General features: G+C 37.2%; 1 protein-coding gene across 5 annotated transcripts in view; it reads right to left on the bottom strand.

Moving 5' to 3' along the window:
* SETD2 (SET domain containing 2, histone lysine methyltransferase) overlaps positions 1 to 20781 on the bottom strand; it is a 128417-nt gene that overhangs the window by 62613 nt on the left and 45023 nt on the right. For all 5 annotated transcript variants that reach the window (XR_014304413.1, XM_082705011.1, XM_082705012.1 and 2 more), the window contains 7 exons: positions 19785 to 19908; positions 18750 to 18827; positions 16080 to 16177; positions 13410 to 13536; positions 4582 to 4716; positions 3625 to 3744; positions 1352 to 2014 (listed from right to left, as the gene is read on the bottom strand). Coding sequence is in view for 4 of the 5 variants with exons in the window: in XM_082705011.1 (XP_082561137.1) it covers positions 1352 to 2014; positions 3625 to 3744; positions 4582 to 4716; positions 13410 to 13536; positions 16080 to 16177; positions 18750 to 18827; positions 19785 to 19908 (1345 nt within the window). In the remaining variant the exon portion in view is untranslated. The remainder of the gene's footprint in view (positions 1 to 1351; positions 2015 to 3624; positions 3745 to 4581; positions 4717 to 13409; positions 13537 to 16079; positions 16178 to 18749; positions 18828 to 19784; positions 19909 to 20781) is intronic.

Below are 20781 nucleotides of genomic sequence, written 5' to 3'. Positions count from 1 at the left end.
AGAGGGACTTTCTTCCAGACTCCTGTGCCCTCACAAAGCAGGCCTTAAAGGAAGGTTCATCCAAACGACCATCCCAGCATCTCTTTCAATTTAACTGAAATTTTGGTTCCTGTAGTTCAAATGTCGTATCATAACCAGATTTACTATGAATCCTTCCTTTTACTAAAGTTTATAAAAAGGAAGAATTTCATAAGATTGAGTTAATGATAAACTATAAGTGGTGAGAAAGAGTAGCATGAATAGGTCAATGAGAGCTGAAACCACACAATACTTAAAGGGTCTCAACACAGCAAATTACAAATGCCAAAAGTAAGCACAGTGCACAACCAACCCACTACTCATTCTGCTCAGTATAAGGCCAGTTTCGTATGGGTCAAATTGCAGGATCTACTGGGTGAGCTTTGTAGTCATAATTGGGGACAGAGAGGATTCAGATGTCCATCTTGCTGCACATAAACCTGCACTGCTGGTTTATCTGGCTGCTTCACTTCTGGCAGAAGAGAAGAACAGAAAAACAGAAGCTAGCAAGTAACCTGGTCCCACGGGGTCCTCAAGACCTGAACCCCAGATCCAGATCACTTACAATCAAAATGTAACACCTCTCTTCTAGGCTCATCCTGTTATCCACTTCTGTGTTTATCCAAGACCCAGCCTAGGATTTCTACAGAGCAAACCCTACACATCTTGCTACATTCTTTAACCAGAGATTATGTATGTTTTAAGCGTTAAGGGGTTCCAGACCCCTCTATTTTTCCTCTAGATCACATCTTTTGCCCAAAGAAATAGGCATTTAAACGGCAGACCTATTCAAAAACAACAGGGGAACTGAATACCAACTACCTCCATATAAAGTTATTTTACTGGAACAGAAATTTATGTTCAATCATTTTTGATGAGAAGTTGCTAAATTACCTTGGTTTTCCATTTAACTTTTAATTTTAATTTCTAATTAATGCAATACATTAATTTCCAATCAACTTAAACATTCATTTTTTTTTTTTTTTAACCTAGGATCTTACAAAGAACTTTCAAACACAGAATCATACATTTGTTCCTCAAAGGATTTCTGGCTTTGTTTTTAATGTAAAGAGCACTTGAAAAACTGAATTCACTGCTGTGATATGCTTTTCTAAATGAAGAAAAGGGGACATCTGTATATTAGTTTGGCCTCTATATCTCTTGCCAAGGTTTAAAAGATGTTTGAGACATTTATAATCAGCTGTCAGTAAAAGAGACGGCATTCCATTTTTCAAATAGATGTATAGCTAAAGAAGTAGGTAATTCAACGTAAGATTCGTGGAACTCTAGATGTGAGTAATTCAGGTTAAAATAAACAAAAATGTTTTCTTACCTTTAGGTCTTTCCAACTATCCAGGAGCTTGGTGGCCAAATCGCTTATATCTACTGTTTTATCTGGCTGTTCCTGGCTCCTCTCACTCTCCACATCAGATACACCCTCCTCTTCATCCTGGGACGGCGTTTCCTCAGCAATGGTTTCTTCCAGTTTCGGGCCATTGCCTTCTTTGGGCTCTATTTCAGTGTCAGCCTCTGGTTCAGATGTGGGTAGCTTACTGGCTTCCACAGTGATTTCACTCTCAACTTTAGATTCAGGTAGCTGTTGTGTGAGTAGCTGCTGTGACTGTAACTCTTCCTCTTCTTCCACAGGGACGTTTTCTAACGGGTCAAGGTCCTCTTTGCCGTCCTTGCCTTCCAACTCACTGGTAGCATCAGAGATAGCACTGTCCATGCTATTTTCACTTATAATTTTAAGTCTCCGAAACATGAGCTTCTTGGGGGTGTCTGTGTCAGCTTCGGTGCTCAGCTTGGCGGAAGGATCAGGTGTGTTGAGTGGTGTGTGAGCACGTGACGTATTCTCACTTGAATATCCATCTCCTTCACTCAACTGAGGAATGGCAGTTTTGGTCTGAGACCAGCGTTGAATAATTGGAAGTACTTTGCTTTCCTCCAACATATTTTTAGTAGGAATGGGTAAGTGTTCCAAAGTCTTTATAATCTGATTAAACAAATTAAAAAAAAAAGTCACATCACTCTACACAGTTGACTTTTCAAATCTCTGGCTGGGACTCAGATCATTTTTGAAAGACCTGTGGGTTTTCTTTACTGTCTTATCAAGACCTAAGTCTCTATAACTACAAAAGGGTTAAATGTTATAGTATTAGTTTCCTCTGGAAAGGAAGGAAAACTTTTTAAAGACTGACCAGCAAGAATAAAATGCAGAACAGGTAACTGCTCCCACTATCAAACAGGATCGATTAATATCTTCTACCAGTAGTTCTCAAACCTGTGTAGATCTTTCAAAATATATATACTAGTGGACCTTATCCTGGCTATGTTTTTCTAAAAAGTTTTCCAAGTGACTATGATATCGGCTTGGGAACTATGCAACAACATATATTTAAATGATATTTCATCCACAAAAAATGCAGCTATTACTTACCTCTTTTAGCCTCTGATAAACAGCTAACAAAGAAAGACTCTCTCTCCAGAGATAACCATCCCCTCCACTTTGAAATCCAAGAATTTCTTCCAAAGTACTCCCCAATGTAGATCTACAGAATCCCCAAAGTAAGTTGTTCCTCTCTACTTTCTAGATGGAATACTGCTGAATTCATTTAATCATTAATCATAGAATCATTTAATAAAGTCAACTAGATCTGTACAAAAAGGAATGGGGAGGGGCGGGAAAAAGGGAGAAAGGAAGGAAGGGAGGAAGAAACTCCAAATCTTCCTCAACTTCTACTTATTGCCAAATCTCCTGGGAGGAAGAAGAGAGGGAAGACAACCACTTACTTGCTCACTCCTGTTTTGTTTTTAAAGTGCATTTTTAAATGACTTCGGTATTATATTAGAAACTATGATTAAAAAGAACTACATTTGGGGCGCCTGGGTGGCTCAGCGGGTTAAAGCCTCTGCCTTCGGCCCAGGTCATGATCCCAGGACCCTGGGATCGAGCCCCGCATCGGGCTCTCTGCTCAGTGCAGAGCCTGCTTCTCTCTCTCTCTCTCTGCCTGCCTCTCTGCCTACTTGTGTTCTCTGTCAAATAAATAAATAAAATCTTTAAAAAATAAAAATAAAAAAAATAAAATAAAATAAAAAGAACTACATTTAAACTAGATTAAAAATATTATTTCATGGGAAGGTATAAATATCACAACTCCATGAATGACATTGCCAAGGAACATTTATTTAGATCTTAAAAAACTTATTGATTCCTCAAAATGTTCTTACTCTTGCCATTCCAGAATTCGCCTCTTCACCAATTTTTTAGAGCCCCCAAATGTAAGTTTCACATGGTTTCCCATTTAAAACTATGGCTTTAGCAACAAACTAGATCCTTCACTTAACTATGATGTGATATCTTGCTCTTGCACTTCCCAATTATGCAGTCTCAGCTACAGGGATACTTTAGGAAAAACCATGGGGCAAACTCACTACTAGCAAGGTCTACGTAAAAGGTTATAATTACAGGAATGACACTGAGATGATATTTATTTAATTCCAATGGTAACTATAATGGTAAATTCATTATTACTCATATTATCACTCAACCTAAGCACTCTATATGGAGGTTTTAAGAAATAAGCAAGTTGATTGTGAACTGACCTCTTCCTGAAGCTTCTGGTTACTTTCCCGGCCATCACCTAGCTCTGCCATCCAAATCCACAACAAAGACAGTCCATGACGTTCCAGAAAAGACTTCAGGCAAGACTGTGAATGTGTGTTCTTCCATGGGGGAAGGGAAGCAGGATGCAGGGTATTGGGTTGGGGGTGGGTAATACCACACAGAACATTAAAAAGGGTCCACAGAGAGGAATAAAAAGTCTATTTATATTCACAAAACTTTACCTAGAAACTCTATTGTGATTAATGCGACTAAAAGTGTACAAATAACAAATGCTTTAAAGAAATTAAAACTTTTTTTGATACCTAAATTGTATCCAGTCAACTTGGACTTTATATAGACTTTGCAGAAAAACAAACATCAATATGTCATTTACAATGAAATTCAAATCTGAAAGACCAAGAACCAAATTATATTCATTTTTATCGAAAAACCTAAAACTATAATAGTGTGAATCATTTTCATTTCTCTCTTCCCTTCAGATGTTTTTTCAAAAGGCTTTTTTCTCTTAGTTTTCTTTTAAATCATCCTTTTTTAAAAATTATTCAACTTCTTGTGGCATACTTAATAAACTGGAGTAAACGAGATTATCATTAAAATTCCTTGCTTCAAGATCCTGTGGTAAAAATGGCCTTGACATGCTAATAATCTAGGGGGGACTATATCAAATGTCATGAATTGTTACACAAAAAAAATCCCACCATGCTCTTTGGCTAGAGAGAGAAAGCAAAAAAGATCTACTAAAAAACTAAATGATGCTGAACTTGACATTTTTAAGAGGACAAACTTTCAAAATCATATAGAATTTTCAAACCATTTTAAAAATAAGAGTAACTTTTCTCAGAGTTATCCCTTCTCCTGTCATCATTCTAGACTGCACATTAGATGCCCCAACTCAAGTTCAGAAACAAAAAATAAATTAATATCAAAGAACTCACCTGTATAAGCTCAAGACAGGTAAGTTTCTGTTCCAAGGTTTCAATTCTAACCATAAGCCGGGATAAGCTGAGCACCTGGTTTTTATCAGAGAGACCCTCACCATTCTCCAGCAGAGCTTCTAGCTCTCCATCCACCTGCCATAGCAAAGAAAAAGTATCTGGTTATAAAAACAACAACAAATGTGCCACTAATCTAAGAATCAAACAACCTAAAAAGATGCTCAACCTTGCCAGTGATAAGGAAAGCACAAATAGGTCCACAGTGGGAAATCATATTTACTAGATTAATCTGGGGAAAAAATTAAGTCTGATAATGTCAAATCTAGGCAAAGATGTAGATCAAAAGGAATTTTACATGCTGTTGATGAAAGTAAAAATTGGATTTGCTTTCTTCTAATTTATTATCAGCGCATTCTAGAATTTATCATTTCAGGCCATACTGGTTTACTGCTGTCTTTATATCTCTTCTGTGTTAGTTGCTGTCTCGTGTAGATTTTATTCTGTTATTGCCGCACTACTTATTCTCAAATTCCATGTTGATCATATTATTCTCCTTTTTTGGGTTCAGTAATGGAGCTTTCTTGCTCATTCACATCAAATACAGATTCTTTTACGTAACACCTCCAGGATCTTCTGATCAAACACCAGCCTTCCTTTTGATGAGGTTTTTCTTACTTCCTCACCATACCTTATCTGCTCCAGCCTGGCCAAGCTAGGCACTATCACAATTTGAAAAGCATTTCATTCACTCATCAAATATTTACCAAGTACTTACTATATGTCAAGTATAATCCTAGTTGCTAAAGTCACTACAATGAACCAAAACGAACAAAAATCTACTCTTACAGGAGACAGAGCAAATTAATGGTGAAAAGTATGCCAAAAGAAATAAAGCACTGGCTTCAAAAATAAAATATCTGTATCCCCTATGCGTAGCACTGCACACCTAAGAATAAATCCTAAAGATATTTCTAGACACATGTTATACTAAGTTCACTGAATAACCACTGTAAAGTTCACTGTAAAAGCAAAGAACTATTAACAAATGTCTGTGGCCAGGTTATATAAATTAGCATTTTCTTACAATGGATTATTATAGCACAGAGAAAGGAATCAAGTGCAGCCCAATGCAACAAGTTCATCAATCTTATGAACATGTTATATGAAAAAAGTTCCAGAAGATTACATGCTGTATGACTCTGATTATATAAACCTCAAAAACAAAATTTTCATAGATGCAGGCCTAAAAAATCAATTTTAAAAAGGCAATGGAGATACGACACAAAATTCAAAACAGTGGTATCCTCTAGGGGCTAAGCAGGGAGCACAAAGGAGAGAAGTGCTCACAAGTGGTTCTTTTATAATTATGCTTTGTAACATATATATTTTCTCTGGAAGTTTCAAATATTACATTTAAACAATGGGAAACAACAACAAAAAACCCACCAATAGTTGTTTTCCAGCTGTCTTACCAAAGATATAAAGATATCTTACAGAACTTATTATTGGGGAGATAAAATTAATTCATATGAAAACAAATAATGAAGGATTAATTGTAAAATGTTAAAAAACTATGAAGGAAGGGAGTGGTTAGAATGAGAGTCACCAGAAGCAGGGCTAGCAACAGGTAAGATAAAGGAGGGAGTGAGTAAAATCTTGAGCATAGGGAAATGGAAAATTGTGATAGTGCCTAGCTTGGCCAGGCTGGAGCAGATAAGGTATGGTGAGGAAGTAAGAAAAACCTCATCAAAAGGAAGGCTGGTGTTTGATCAGAAGATCCTGGAGGTGTTACGTAAAAGAATCTGTATTTGATGTGAATGAGCAAGAAAGCTCCATTACTGAACCCAAAAAAGGAGAATAATATGATCAACATGGAATTTGAGAATAAGTAGTGCGGCAATAACAGAATAAAATCTACACGAGACAGCAACTAACACAGAAGAGATATAAAGACAGCAGTAAACCAGTATGGCCTGAAATGATAAAATTCTAGAATGCACTGATAATAAATTAGAAGAAAGAAAACCCAAAAGACAAGAATCTTTTTTTTTTTTTTTCTTTAAAGACTTTATTTATTTATTTGACAGATGGAGATCACAGTAGGCAGAGAGACAGAGGAAGGGAAGCAGGCTCCCTGCTGAGCAGAGAGCCAGATGCAGGGCTCGATCCCAGAACCCTGGGATCATGACCTGAGCGGAAGGCAGAGACTTAACCCACTGAGCCACCCAGGCGCCTCTAAAAGACAAGAATCTTAAGGAAATTTTCTTTTCCTTTTATTCAAATATTTTATTTATTTATTTATTTGCCAGAGAGAGAGAGATTAAGAGCATGAGCAGGGAGGGTGGCAGGCAGAGGGAGAAGCAGACTCCCCACTGAGCAAGAAGCCCGACCAAGGACTTGATCCCAGGACACTGGGATCATAACCCGAGTGGAAGGCAGAGGCTTAACTGACTGAGTCACCCGGAATCCCTTAAGGAAATTTTCTGTTACTTAACTTTTTATCATCTCAACATAATTTTAGGCAAGGCACTAAACACTTCTATTTTATATTATACCACAAAACTCACATAACTCTAAGGAACAAAAACAAGAAAACATGAAATGCTACTTACAAGACTCTGAAGAAATGTAAACTCACTTTTTTCCTTCTAAAATGTACACTTAAGGCTCATTTCTTTTTCATTTCCAGCATCACTTATGTTTTGAAGAGATTAAGGACATATACAGAAAAACCAGTTTATGGTTAAACATTAATTCAGGACAATTTCCTTAATGATGGCTTTCCCCTGCATATCCTAAATGTAAAACCTCCTGTGTCTTAAATTCTAGAGGATTAGAATAGGAAAGACCAAGGGCTTTAAAATTCTACTTTTCCCCCAAGTGCAACAGTCAGAACCTCACTTTGGACAGAGTTTTGAGACACAAATACTACTAGGCTAAGAGATAGGGTTTTCTGGTGCACCTAGGTAGCTCAGTTAAGCCTCTGACTCTTGAATTTCAGCCTGGGTCATGATCTCAGGTCCTGGGATTGAGCCCCACATGGGGCTCTGCAACCAAGGCAGTCTGTTTGTCTCTGCCCCCACCAAAATAAATAAATCTTTTTAAAAGAAGAGAGAGAGGTGGGGTTTTCTTTTCATAATTAGCCAGGAAAGGCCTCTCTAACTCTGAATACTTAAGAGATAAAACTGAGTTCTAAAAAAAAAAAAACTGAGTTCTTAAATTTTTCATTTAATAAACATTTATTGAATAGACACTACAGTATATAAAACTCCACTGGTAAATAAAAACAGTAGCATTCTTTCTTAAGGAAATAAACAGTAAACCTGCAGAAACTCAAGTAAAAATAACAAAATTTTGCAAACAAAATATAGAAAGTGAATAACCTTTGAACCTCCCACTACAATTACGAGCTTAGTGGTTGTACTGACATACATAAAAGTTATCATGCCAATCCTATGTATGATACAGCGTCCATAATTTTGGGTACTCAAGTGGATAATCAATTGTGAATTGTGGGATTAATAGCTTTTAGGATACTTGGGAGGAAGGGAGCCAGGAGGCCAACTGATTGCTTTCATTAATTTACATTTACTAGAAGTACTTATTTTTAATTTATGCATCACCGCCTTCCCGAAAGGATCTAAAATAACTAAAAATCAACATGAATGGGGTGCCTGGGTGGCTCAGTGGGTTAGAGCCTGTGCCCTCAGCTCAGGTCATGATCCCAGAGTTCTGGGATCAAACCCTGCATTGGGCTCTCTGTACAGCAGGGAGCCTGGTTCCCCCCACCTCTGCCTGCCTCTCTGCCTACTTGTGATCTCTGTCTGTCAAATAAATAAATAAAATCTTAAAAGATTTAATTTATTTGTCAGAGAGAGAGAGAGAATGAGCAGGGGAGGGGTAGGCAGAAGGAGAGAGAGAATCAGGCTCCCCATTGAGCAAGGAGCCCTGTACAGGGCTTGATCCCAGAACCCTGGGATCATGACCCGAGCGAGACAAAGTCAGATGCTTAAGCAACTAAGCCACCCAGGTACCCCTAATTTACTCTTTTTAAATACTTTAGTATTTTGGCCATCAACCATCCTTAATTGCTCTAAGCAGTATTTTTAATACTTCCTGATGAAATACAGTACACATAAAGTATATAAATGATTTGTAAACAAGTAAGTTTAACAAACAAGTGAGCATTATCCATAAAATCAACATGCATGTGATAAGAAGGCCGGGGGAGGACAACATTGCCAGCATCCCTGAAGTGCTCCATGTGCCCTTCCCTTCTTATAATACCTCCTCTTTGCTAACATCTCCTGACTTTTTTAGAAAATCATTCTTTTATTTTTAAAATAGGTTTATCATTTATACAAAAACCCTAAATATTATAATTTAATTTTATCTATTTTTTAAATCTTTCTGGAAATTATACTGGACAACTTTTGTCATGCTTGTGTTTCATCCTTACATTTTAGGAGTCCTCCATTCTGTTGCATGCAGCCCTAGTCCTTCACTTTCATGACAAATTTTTAAGTCTAGGATTACATTATAAATTGTCTATATTAGTGTTAATGGAAATTTGTTTCTACTTTTTCTAATATAAGCAATGCTGCTGTGACTCTAGATACATATCCATTCACTTTCAGTAATTAATTCCAAAGTGTTTATAAAAGTGGTTGCACCCAGGGATGCCGGGGTGGTTTAGTTAGTTAAGCCTCTGCCTTCAGCTCAGGTCATGATTCTGGGATCGGGTCCAGCATCAGGCTCCTTGCTCTTTCTCCCTCTGCCTGCCACTCCCAGCCCTTGCATGCTCTACTCTCTCCCTCTCTTGGAAAAATAAAGAAAATCTAAAAAAAAAAAAAAAAAAAAAAAAAAAAGGGTGGCTGTACCCATTTACAACCCCCAAGCAGTGTGGGAAATCCTGTTCTTACAAGTCATCAGACTTTTTACCAATCTGATAGGCATGCAAATGACACCTGATAGTTTTAACTGATACTGCCCTGATTCCTAATGAGGTTGAACATCTTCCTATGTTTATTGGTTATTTGGATTAGTAAAATGTCTGGATGGTGTCTTTTTATTTTTCCTTTGTGCTGGCTTTTTCTTTATTAATTAGTAGGAATGCTCTATATACTTTAGATATTAATACTTGTTTTGTGTTCAAAGCAAGTATGTACCTTTTCACCCTCTTTATTGTGTAAATTAGTTATCATTAGTTTCACAAACTCAAAAGAGACTAAGAGAAGTTTCAGACTATTTCCTGCTTGTACTTTACAAACTACAAATATCATCGGGTTATAGGGACTTAATATATTTCCATCAGCTAAGTACTTAGTTACCTAGTAAATTACACTGGGTTATTAGTTACCTGGTTTGTGACATCCCCAAAAAAGACAACCAACTTCAATTGGAAGAGCTTTTAGCTTTGTTAAGGAAATGACTTAGGACAATCATAAGAGCAAGAAATAAAAAAAATGTTTACTGATCAAGGGCTGATATGGAGGTTATAGGCTATAGTACTATTAATATACTCTTCTTAATAATTAAAATATGCAAAACTACATTTTTTTTAAAGATTTATTTATTTATTTGACAGACAGAGGTCACAAGTAGGCAGAGAGGCAGGCAGAGAGAGAGGAGGAAGCAGGCTCTCTGCTGAGCAGAGAGCCCGATGCGGGGCTCGATCCCAGGACCCCGGGATCATGACCTGAGCCGAAGGCAGAGGCCCCAACCCACTGAGCCACCCAGGCGCCCCAATGCAAAACTACATTTTAAACTGTCCTATCTTGTCCTCTCCATAGCATCCTCTACCCAAAAGAATTCCCAAGACTCTCAGCTATAGCTGACTAAAATTCAGAATCTAGGCATGCAAAAGGGAATTTCAGAGGGCAACAATCCAAGATAAAGTAAACTAGAGTTCAAGTCTTCATTATCGGCAGGGCAAATAACCCTCCTAGAAATCTAAAATCATTCTGGCTCATTCCTCTATCTGGCCAAAGTTTTATCTACAGCATTCTATTCCAGAATAACTTCAAATTCATACCTGGAGCAACCCATGATGACTGGATTCATGTTACACCTAATTTAGTCTATAATGCCAAAGCCTATACTGACACTGACACACCATAATCAGAATAAACACAAGCAAACAAAGGAATGCCTACACTTGGTGCACTGGGACTGTTCCTGAATCTTATCAGATAGAAAGCCATCTGGGGGCGCCTGGGTGGCTCAGGTGGATTAAAGCCTCTGCCTTTGGCTCAGGTCATGATCTTAGGGTCCTGGGATCGAGCCCCACATCGGGCTCTCCACTCAGCGGGGAGCCTGCTTCCCTTCCTCTCTCTCTCTACCTGCCTCTCTGCCTACTTGTGATTTCTGTCAAATAAATAAAATCTTTTTAAAAAATTAAAAAAAAAAAAAAAAGAAAGAAAGCCATCTGGTAATGGTATGATAGAGTTATAACACTGCCTAAGAAACCATCACATTATAAGGATACTCCCCACCAATAATACAGTTTTTACTAAGAAATATTTATTCTGTAAGCTTTGAGAGTAGGAGATAGCCAAAGGGAAGTTTATTGGAGATTTTAGCATAGGTCAACATGTTTAATGACTATTTTGTGGCTATTCTGATAAACTATCAAAGAAAATGAGAGCTGGGGCGCCTGAGTAGCTCAGTCCTTTAGCATCTGCCTTCGGCTCAGGTCATGATCCCAGGGTCCTGGAATCGAGTCCCACATCAAGCACCCTGCTCAGCGGGAAGCCTGCTTCTTCGTCTCCCACTCCCCCTGCTTGTGTTCCCTCTCTTGGTGTCTCTCTCTATCAAATAAATAAAATCTTAAAAAGAAAAAGAAAAGAAAAGGAGAGTTAAAAATAAAAGCAATAATAATGGAGTTTAGAGAAAAATTTCCCGCAACAGTCAAAGTCAAGAAGGCTAACAGTCGGGGGTGCGGAGGGGGGTGGCCTGGGTGGTTTAGTGGGTTAAGCCTCTGCCTTTGGCTCAGGTCATGATCTCAGGGTCCTAGAATCAAGTCCCCCATAGGCTCTCTGCTCAGCAGGGAGCCTGCTTCCCTCTCTCTCTCTGCCTGCCTCTCGGCCTACTTGTGATCTGTCAAATAAATAAATAAAATCTTTAAAAAAAAGAAAAAAGAAAGCTAACCAGCTAGGACCCAGTGACTCCACTTCCATGGATATGCCTTACAGGAACATGTACAGATGCTGTGACAGTAAGAGCAAAAGCTTAAAAACACTAGTGTTCGTTAGAAGGATTATATATAATAAACTCATATGAAAAACTTAATAGTAGTTAAAAATATGTTTACATATTTATCAATGTGGATCAAATTTTAAAATAAAGAGTAAAAAAAAAATTGCAGAAATAAACATATACCATTTCTAAAACTCTAAACAAAACAATGTAATAGATTTTAAAATTTATTTTCTAGCACACAGAAACATTGGTTGTTATGACCACAACTGTCTGAGTTGGAAGAGGATGGAACTGCTCTCCACAATCTGCAATGCAACCTAACGGTTAAGAGGAAAGAAAAGAGCTAGTTCACTTCCGTTACCTACTAGGTGATACCTTAATGTTCTCATCTGTTTAAAAAAAAAAAAATCCTTATACCTAATTTCAGGGCTTATTGTGAGAATTACATGAGTTAATGTGTCAAGTGCTTAGCAGAGTGCCTGGCAGAGCATTATGGTACATATGCTCTCCAAAAAGGACAGCTAAAGCACACACAATACTTTAAAGAACGTGTTCATCTTGGGTGGTATTTGTTGAAACTTTCCTTTCGGTAATTTTCAAAAGTCCTTTTTAAATTTTTCAACTGCCCTTTCCAATGCTTTTTGCTATCTATATCTCCTTACAGAATTCAGATGTTCCATAATTAATTCTCTCCAATTAATTTGGACTTACTGACATCACCTTTTAACCATTACACTTTTATCCCTTTGTCCCAATACATCTTCTATCTCCTCATCTAAACAGTAATTTATACTTAATCTATGCAGCCATTTATAAGAAAAGCCGTGGCATGAGCTAACTGCTAAAGAATCATAAGGGAATTTGCTGACTAACCCCCTTAGACCCCTAGCTCCTGCTCCTAGCCCTCCACTAGGATTCATAGGTCTGGGGATGGACCCAGGAATGTGCATTTTCATTACGGGCCCTGCCAGGTGGTTCTGAGGCTAAGAAATACTGTTTTGGTGTAGGGACTCTCAGAAAAAGGGAGGGGGGATTAAAAAAAAAAAAAAACACAAAGTCCTTGTCCCAGGCAAGAGTCCCTTTATTAACAAGATAGCTCCTTCCTCCAGTATAACTGAGGTGAGCTGAGGTATAAAAATGGCCATTAATGTTAATATAGTAAATGAAAAGACCACTTTCACCATTCCATTCTCACTCTTTGTTGCCTGTCACCTCTCAAAACTCACCTTATACTCCAAAGAGGGTTTTCAGAGATTATAAGAACACTTGCAAACTTTTAAGAGTTCCAAACAAAAAAACAAACCACTATGAAAAGATTAGGAATGTAGATCAGACTTAAGTAAGCTAGTAGATAAACATTTTATTTGTACTTAGGATTAGAAGTTTTACAGGCCCCCAAAAAGCTACTGGCCCATATGTTTACAACATGACTTCAATAGTTCTCTGTACCTAATTCTAATCTCTATGAACTGGAAATAAAAATAGCAACCATACTTCTTTTCCTGATTATCTCATCTGATCCTGACTTTCTCTGATTGTAGTTTGACTTTTCAAACTTCAATCAGAAAAGCTACCGCCCTTCTTAAAACATACATGGTAAAAACTGAAAGTAAGAACAAAACACTTACTGAATCCTTCTTACGGGACCGCTCCTTCTTCATTTTTCCTCCTGCTGCTCTGATACTGACTCTGTTCTCTCCTCCCAGGTAACCTCGGCAATTAGCTGACCCACAGAAACATTTCTGAGCTTCTTTTCTGTTTAAAGGGCACAGGAAACATGTTATGTGAAAGTAAACCATGTAAAAATGTCAGCAATATAACAATCACATATGAAAGAGAAGTCTATTCAGCCTAAAACAAGTAATTATTTTAAGAGACTCCAACAAACCTGGTACTATTTAAAGGAAATGCCTGAAAATTGCTCTTAAAAAACATTCATTCTTTTTCCAACCTTCCCTTATTAAAATCAGCCAAGAAGTTAATGAGAAATTTCTTCATTTTGTGAGTACCTACTAATATATAAAAATAAAAGAGCATATACATATTTGAGCTGAGAACAAAACTGCTTAAATAGTTCAACATCTCTTATATGTAAATGTAACAGGCACACAGAATAAACAAAACATACTGTTATAAATACATATACACAGATATAAAATTCAGTATGTCCAGGTTATTTAAAAGGAAACATGTAAAAGTTACCACATAAGGATGAGATACTAATAAGAAACATTGTTAAGAAGTAACTACCACCACGGAGTCAAGAAAAAGTGGTGGAAAGAATACGGGCCTAGTCTACAAGCTTTGGGTACAAACCATCACGGCCATTTATTCTGTGACTTGAGAAAAGCATGAAAACCTATACTAAAGTAAACTGATAGATTCAGTTTATGACAGCAGTAATCAAAGTCATAAAAAGAAATCATTCAATAAATAGAGCAGGACATCACAAACACTTGATTTCTAGTACCCTTTCCTTCATAAGAGCAAACATAAGAGGAAAAAAATACAGAGCCCTACATACAACCTGGTCTGGACTCATCCCGTGACTGCTAACACCACTGACTGCCTAGATCCATTAGTCCATGAGGTGCTGCAAAATGCTGATACTGTTACTACTTCATTTATTAGCTGAAATGACCTCCAAGAGAAGAACTTCTTCTCATCAACTATTTGGTTTAATCTAAAGCAGAATTCACTTGGGGAAGGCAGGATAAATGCTTGACTCTTTTCCCCCCCCTTTTTTAACTTTTAAACTACTTTTTAAAAATCATTAATTGATTGATTCACCAGTGTTCACTGCAGCATTATTCACAATAGCAAAAAAGTGGAAACCGCCCAAATGTGCATTAACATATGAATGGAAAAACAAAATACGAAATATACATGCAGTGGAATATTATTTAGCCATTAAAAAGGAATGAAATATTGGTATATGCTACAACATGAATGAACCTTGAAAACATTGAATGTTTTCTAAATGAAGTCACAAAGGACCACATTTGCATGATTCCACATATGTGAAACATCCAGAAAAATCCACAGATATAGAAAGTAGATTAGTGTTTGCCAGGGGCTAAGAAAAGGGGGAAATCGGGCATGAGAGCTTGTTAATACATAAGGGATCTGCTTTTGGGGTGCTGAAAATGTTCTGGAACTAGACAGTGATAATAGATGTACAAAATATGACTGTACTACTAAACTGTATACTTTAAAAAGTTAAAAAGGTGAAATTAATGTTATGTGACATTTTCCACAATAAAAAATATTTAAAACATGGAAAAAAATCATAAATCAGTTCCCTTCTATTATAACTAATGCAGTTTTATTTTTTTTTTTTAAGATTTTATTTATTTATTTTTCAGAGGGAGAGCGAGAGCAAGCACAGGCAGACAGAGTGGAAGGCAGAGTCAGAGGGAGAAGCAGACTCCCCGTGGAGCAAGGAGCCCGATGTGGGACTCGATCCCAGGACGCTGGGATCATGACCTGAGCCGAAGGCAGCCACTTAACCAACTGAGCCACCCAGGCGTCCCTGCAGTTTTATTTTTAAAGTATCATTAAATCTCATGGGTTTTACATAGTAAGTTTCAAATCACCATAATTATTATCCTTATTGATGCTTAAGTGTTAATGAGAACTCTCTCACTAATATGAGAGCCTATTCAAGCTAGCTCCAAGTTCCTTTGACATGACTCTCACCTATTATAACTGGTTTTCTGACACAACAAAATAATCCAAGATCACCTTGTTCAATTTCTGTCTTAACCTGAAATCAACACTCCTCCAAGGAACCCTGTTCCTTTTAGTGGGGTTCTATGAAACCACAACATAGATGCTAAGGGTATTCATTGCTACTCCATCAGTTATTATTTCAGCTAGAGAGAATAAGTAAATTATCTTTCACAGTACAATGAGTAGAGATCAGAAAAAATTAGTCATGACTAATAACAAAAAGACAAATGATAGATACATAGGGATTATATTATATTCTCCTTACATGCACACACACACAGACACTAGACATTTCCATAATAAAAAGGGGTTTTTTTACATTACATATGGAACATAATTATATAAATAAGACAGCATGGAATTCAGAGGAAGATTATACAGTTCCTGCATAAATCCCTTAATGTCCACAAATGTCATACAGTAGGAAAAACACACAAAACTGAAAGAGTAAAGACCTGGAGGCACATACAACTTTTTAGTAGTTCACATTAAAGTTTTATATCTCTATATCTGAACAGTCTACTGCCCCATCAGAAGCAGCAAAACAGAATCAAAACAATACTCACCCGTATCTTTGAAACTGATAGTCAAATGTTAACTCTGAGCCTGAAGTAACCAGTTTGGTGGTAAAAAACCCGACCCTCAGTTGTCCGTTCACAGTCCACTGAGATGTTTTTAAAAGAAAAGAAATTAGTAACTGATTAATCTGTGTGTTTTTCTTTTTTTTTTTTTTTTTTAAAGATTTCATTTATTTGTCAGAGAGAGAGAAAGAGAGAGTGAGCGCACAGGCAGAAGAGTAGCAGGTAGAGGCAGAGGGAGAAGCAGGCTCCCTGCTGAGCAAGGAGCCTGATGTGGAACTCGATCCCAGGACACTGGGATCATGACCAGAGCTGAAGGCAGCCACTCAACCGACTGAGCCACCGAGGTGTCCCAATCCGTGTGTTTTTCTTTAAAGATCCTCATCTGCCTTAATTATGTGTGTGCCTTTAGAAAATAAAAGCTTTTCCAAATAACAAATAGGGAACTTTCTTTTAGAATAAATATATTTGTTACTCTTACTTAATACCATCATCTATAATTTATCTCTAATAAAAGCAACTGCGGGGCGCCTGGGTGGCTCAGTGGTTTGGGCTGCTGCCTTCGGCTTGGGTCATGATCTCAGGGTCCTGGGATCGAGCCCCGCATCGGGCTCCCTGCTCCGCAGGAAGCCTGCTTCCCTCTCTCTCTCTCTCTGCCTGCCTCTCTGCCTACTTGTGATCTCTGTCTGTCAAATAAATAAATAAAATCTTTTAAAAAAATAAAAAATAAAAGCAACTGCTACTTTAATTTGTATAATATACATTTCCACACAGTAAATATTCACTTGTACTAAAAATAGACAAATAGGGAATGCCAAATGTTTAATTTCAACAAAAACTGGTGGTCATAGGACTCAGTGTAGTGAAAGGGAAGGAAAGCATGAGAACAGTTGCATGAAACTCAAAAATTAAAATGGGATTAAATACACAGGGGTTAGAACTTGTAGTTCCAGAACATGTAAGATGTAAGTCAACTATAGAGCTCCTGTCCAGACCATGTCAACATGTTACTGATGAAAAAACCCAGACTTAAAGTGAAAGGGACAGAATACACCTGGAGTCTCACAGTTAGACATGTGGCCACCAGCTACAGGCAAAACTAGAACCAGAATTTTGGTTAAATGATTATGGACTGGGTTCTCCTATTTATTATATGGCTTGGCTCTTAGAAGCCATATCTAAGATCTATTAGTACACAGATTCAAAAGACAAAAAAATTTAAAACACACTATTTTAATATGAAATGGAACCACTGATTGAGAACCATTAATATGAATTGAGAACCATTACTTCTCTAGGTCCATAGCCTTCTTAGTCTAAAAAAGAACCAATGTTCTAACATATATATTGTTTCATCTAAGCTCAAAAACAAATTCAATAAATGAATTTATCAAGTGTCAACTATGTGCCAGGCATAGGACATCGAGATGAGCAAGACCCAGAACCTAGCCTTGTTGAGAAGCAGTGTAACCACATGTGTATCACATATAATCCTTCTCATCTGTGGCTATTCAGCCCCTTAAGTTATTAAAACAGCCAAATTTGGCACCTGGATAAGAGCTGATAAAAATCTGAATATAATAGTACATGCTGGACTTCATCAAAATTAAAGTTCAGTTTGATACCTTGAAATAATAGCTAAAATTAGGGAGCCTAGGTGGCTAAGTCACTAAGTGTCTGCTTTCGGCTCAGGTCATGATCTCAGGGTCCTGGGATTGAGCCCCACATTAGGCTCCCTGCTCGGTGGGAAGTCTGCTTCTCCCTCTCCCTCTCCCATCCCCTGTGCTAGTGTTCCCTCTCTTACTGTGTCCCTCTCTATCAAATAAATTAAATCTTTAAAAAAAGATAGATAAAAATTTATGGGCAAAGAGAAGTGACAATTAAATGCAATGGGAGGGTGCCTGGGTGGCTCAGTGGGTTAAAGCCTCTGCCTTCGGCTCAGGTCATGATCCCAGGGTCCTGGGATCAGGTCCCACATCGGGCTCTCTGCTCAGCGGGGAGCCTGCTTCCTCCTCTCTCTCTCTCTGCCTGCCTTTCTGCCTACTTGTGATCTCTGTCTGTCAAATAAATAAATAAAATCTTTTTAAACATAAATAAATAAATAAATGCAGTGGGAGTTCCTGGATTGGCTCCTAGTCAAGAAAAATGACAAATAACAAAATCTGAATAAAGACTTTAGATTAGTTAACAGTTAATAGTATTTCTAGGATTGGGTACCTGTATAATGGTTATATACAATGTGAGCATTTGGGGAAGCTAAGTGAAGCATATGTAACTGTATACTGTTTCTGCACTATTTTATATACTTAAACTTATTTCAAAATAAGATTTTTAACAATAGAGTAGGAAAAAACAATTCAAATGATTGAAAAAATAAAATTCATAGGTACCCTTAATGTAGAACAGCAATTTTTTTTTTTAAGATTTATATTTATTTATGACATAGAGAAATAGCGAGAGGGAATACAAGCACAGGGGAGTTGGAGAGGGGAAAGCAGGCTCCCTGCGGAGCAGGAATCCCAATGCAGGGCTTGATCCCAAGACCCTGGGATCATGATCTGAGCCTAAGGCAGATGCTTAACGACTGAGCCATCCAGGTGCCCCAAGAGAACAGCAATCTTGAACAAAATCCCAAACTCTAAATCTACCTCAACTTACTTTTTGAGTTTCACAGTTTGGCTCACAGCTGTGATTCATGAAACGAGAACAGTTTCCTTTCTGAGTGGCATCTATTATCTAGGGGGAAAGGATCATTTTAAGAGTTAGAAATGAGTCTTTAAAATACATGTACATTTTGTGAAGGAAAGGCATTAGGCAAATGTATGACCTATATGTCCAATCCCTCCTCCTCTTTTATGTATAGACAAATCCAAGGGACAAATACCCAATAGCCTCCTCTAGGAGATCTGCTAACCATAAACATCTTACTTATAAGCAAAATTATCTCCGTATCTACCAATAATTCTTCCATTTACTTTTAGCTACTTCTTATATCCTCTTATATTCCAATCTCATTTTTCATGTACAAAACTCCATTTTAAAGCGCATGTTATACCACAGTGCAGGAGCTCTCAAACTCCAGTGTCTATCTGAATTCCCAGAGAGCTTGTTAAAACTCCTGCTGGACCCACCCTCAGAGACAGATTCAACAGGTGCTGGGGTAGGACCTAGAATTAGGTTTTCCAGGACTGAATAAAGAGAAAGATATGAGAATCTAGCTAAATTTTATTACACCAGACATTAAAGAGATTTGTAAAAATGTAAAACAATGGTACTCATGTTTAAAACAAAAATCATTTGAAAATGCTTTATTTTCATAAAAACATTTATGTCAATGTATAATGGGTTTGTTGCTTTTCAGTGGTTTAGTAAGTATTTTTCCATTTCTCAGCTTTAATTTTTATTTAAGTATTGACAAATGTAACCCACATCAAAAAAAAAAAAAAAAAAAAACACCTCTTTGGAGATATCAGTCATTTTTAAGAGTTATAATATGAAGCATGTATGTTTACATTTACCTATATATGTAAATATCTCCCTCTCCCAATCTTTTTATAAACAAAAACTATATATACTATTCTGCTCCTCTTTTTTGTCACTTAATGTCTTTTGAAAAATCTGTCCATTCAATGACCCTTTCAAACTCAACAATTTCCCAACCTGTTTCAAAGAAAACACATTCATGCTGCTCACCTCATCATTCTTCAGGGCCATGAAATAGTAGTGGATGTTTTTGTTCCGTGCATACTCCTTTACCCGGGCTTTAAACTCTTTATGATCAAGTACTTCTCCACAATATTCTAGCACAAAAGTGTTCCTGGCAAAACAAAGGGGAAACAATAGCACTTCCTGCCTAGGAGCTTTATGGAAAACATACATCCATGTAAAAATAATGGATTTAATAAAATACAATTGAGTAAATTTGGTATCATACAAAATATATATAAAGTACCTAGCATCTAACTGAGGTTTTCTCCTTCCCAATATTTTTCAAAAAATGTTGATTATAAGACACTTTTACATTTATACATACTATCAAAATATGTATTCCTGATTTAACCAGATATTAAAACAAACACTCAAGTCTGGTTTATGATCATGAAAACAGTGATTTACAACTGAGAAACAGCTCTGAGGAAATCAGGATGCACTGAAATATTAAAGGCTTTATGCTCTAAGAAAAAAGATGGCAATTTAAATATAGCGGCTCTTCTACTGCCTTTATATAAAGGTCTCTGAAGATGTTAAAGGTCAAATAGACCTTTTCTCTCACAACAGCCTCTGTGAGTTTTCTCTAGTATCTATCAATAATCACGATTAATCACTCTCCTTAGTGTCTCTCAGATACCTTCCAACCCTGACTGGTCTTTCCTTGTTATTTAGTATCTTCAGTACTGGAGAAGAAATGAGTATACTATACACAAGGAATGTCATGTTCTTTAACAGTAACTAACTAGCAGATTAGCTCCAAACCCTTCCTCACCCTGTGCATATCTCACAATATGTCCTCTTAGATGGGAATGACCTACCAGTGAAGATCTAAACAGTTTGGAACTAAAGCATGAAAAACACTACCATCAGCATAGGGAAGTTACATGAGTAGGAAAATGTGGGGAACCTGGGAACATTCAGTGCTAGGGTATTTTACCAAAGCAGGGTTCTTTGTGAGAAGCTTAGAAAGGCTAAAGAG

This window comes from Mustela nivalis (genome assembly GCF_964662115.1).
Source record: "Mustela nivalis genome assembly, chromosome: 1".
In the NCBI taxonomy this organism is placed as follows: domain Eukaryota; kingdom Metazoa; phylum Chordata; class Mammalia; order Carnivora; family Mustelidae; genus Mustela; species Mustela nivalis.
Note: the sequence above shows the minus strand (reverse complement) of the source record. Positions and strands in the feature narration are given on the sequence as shown.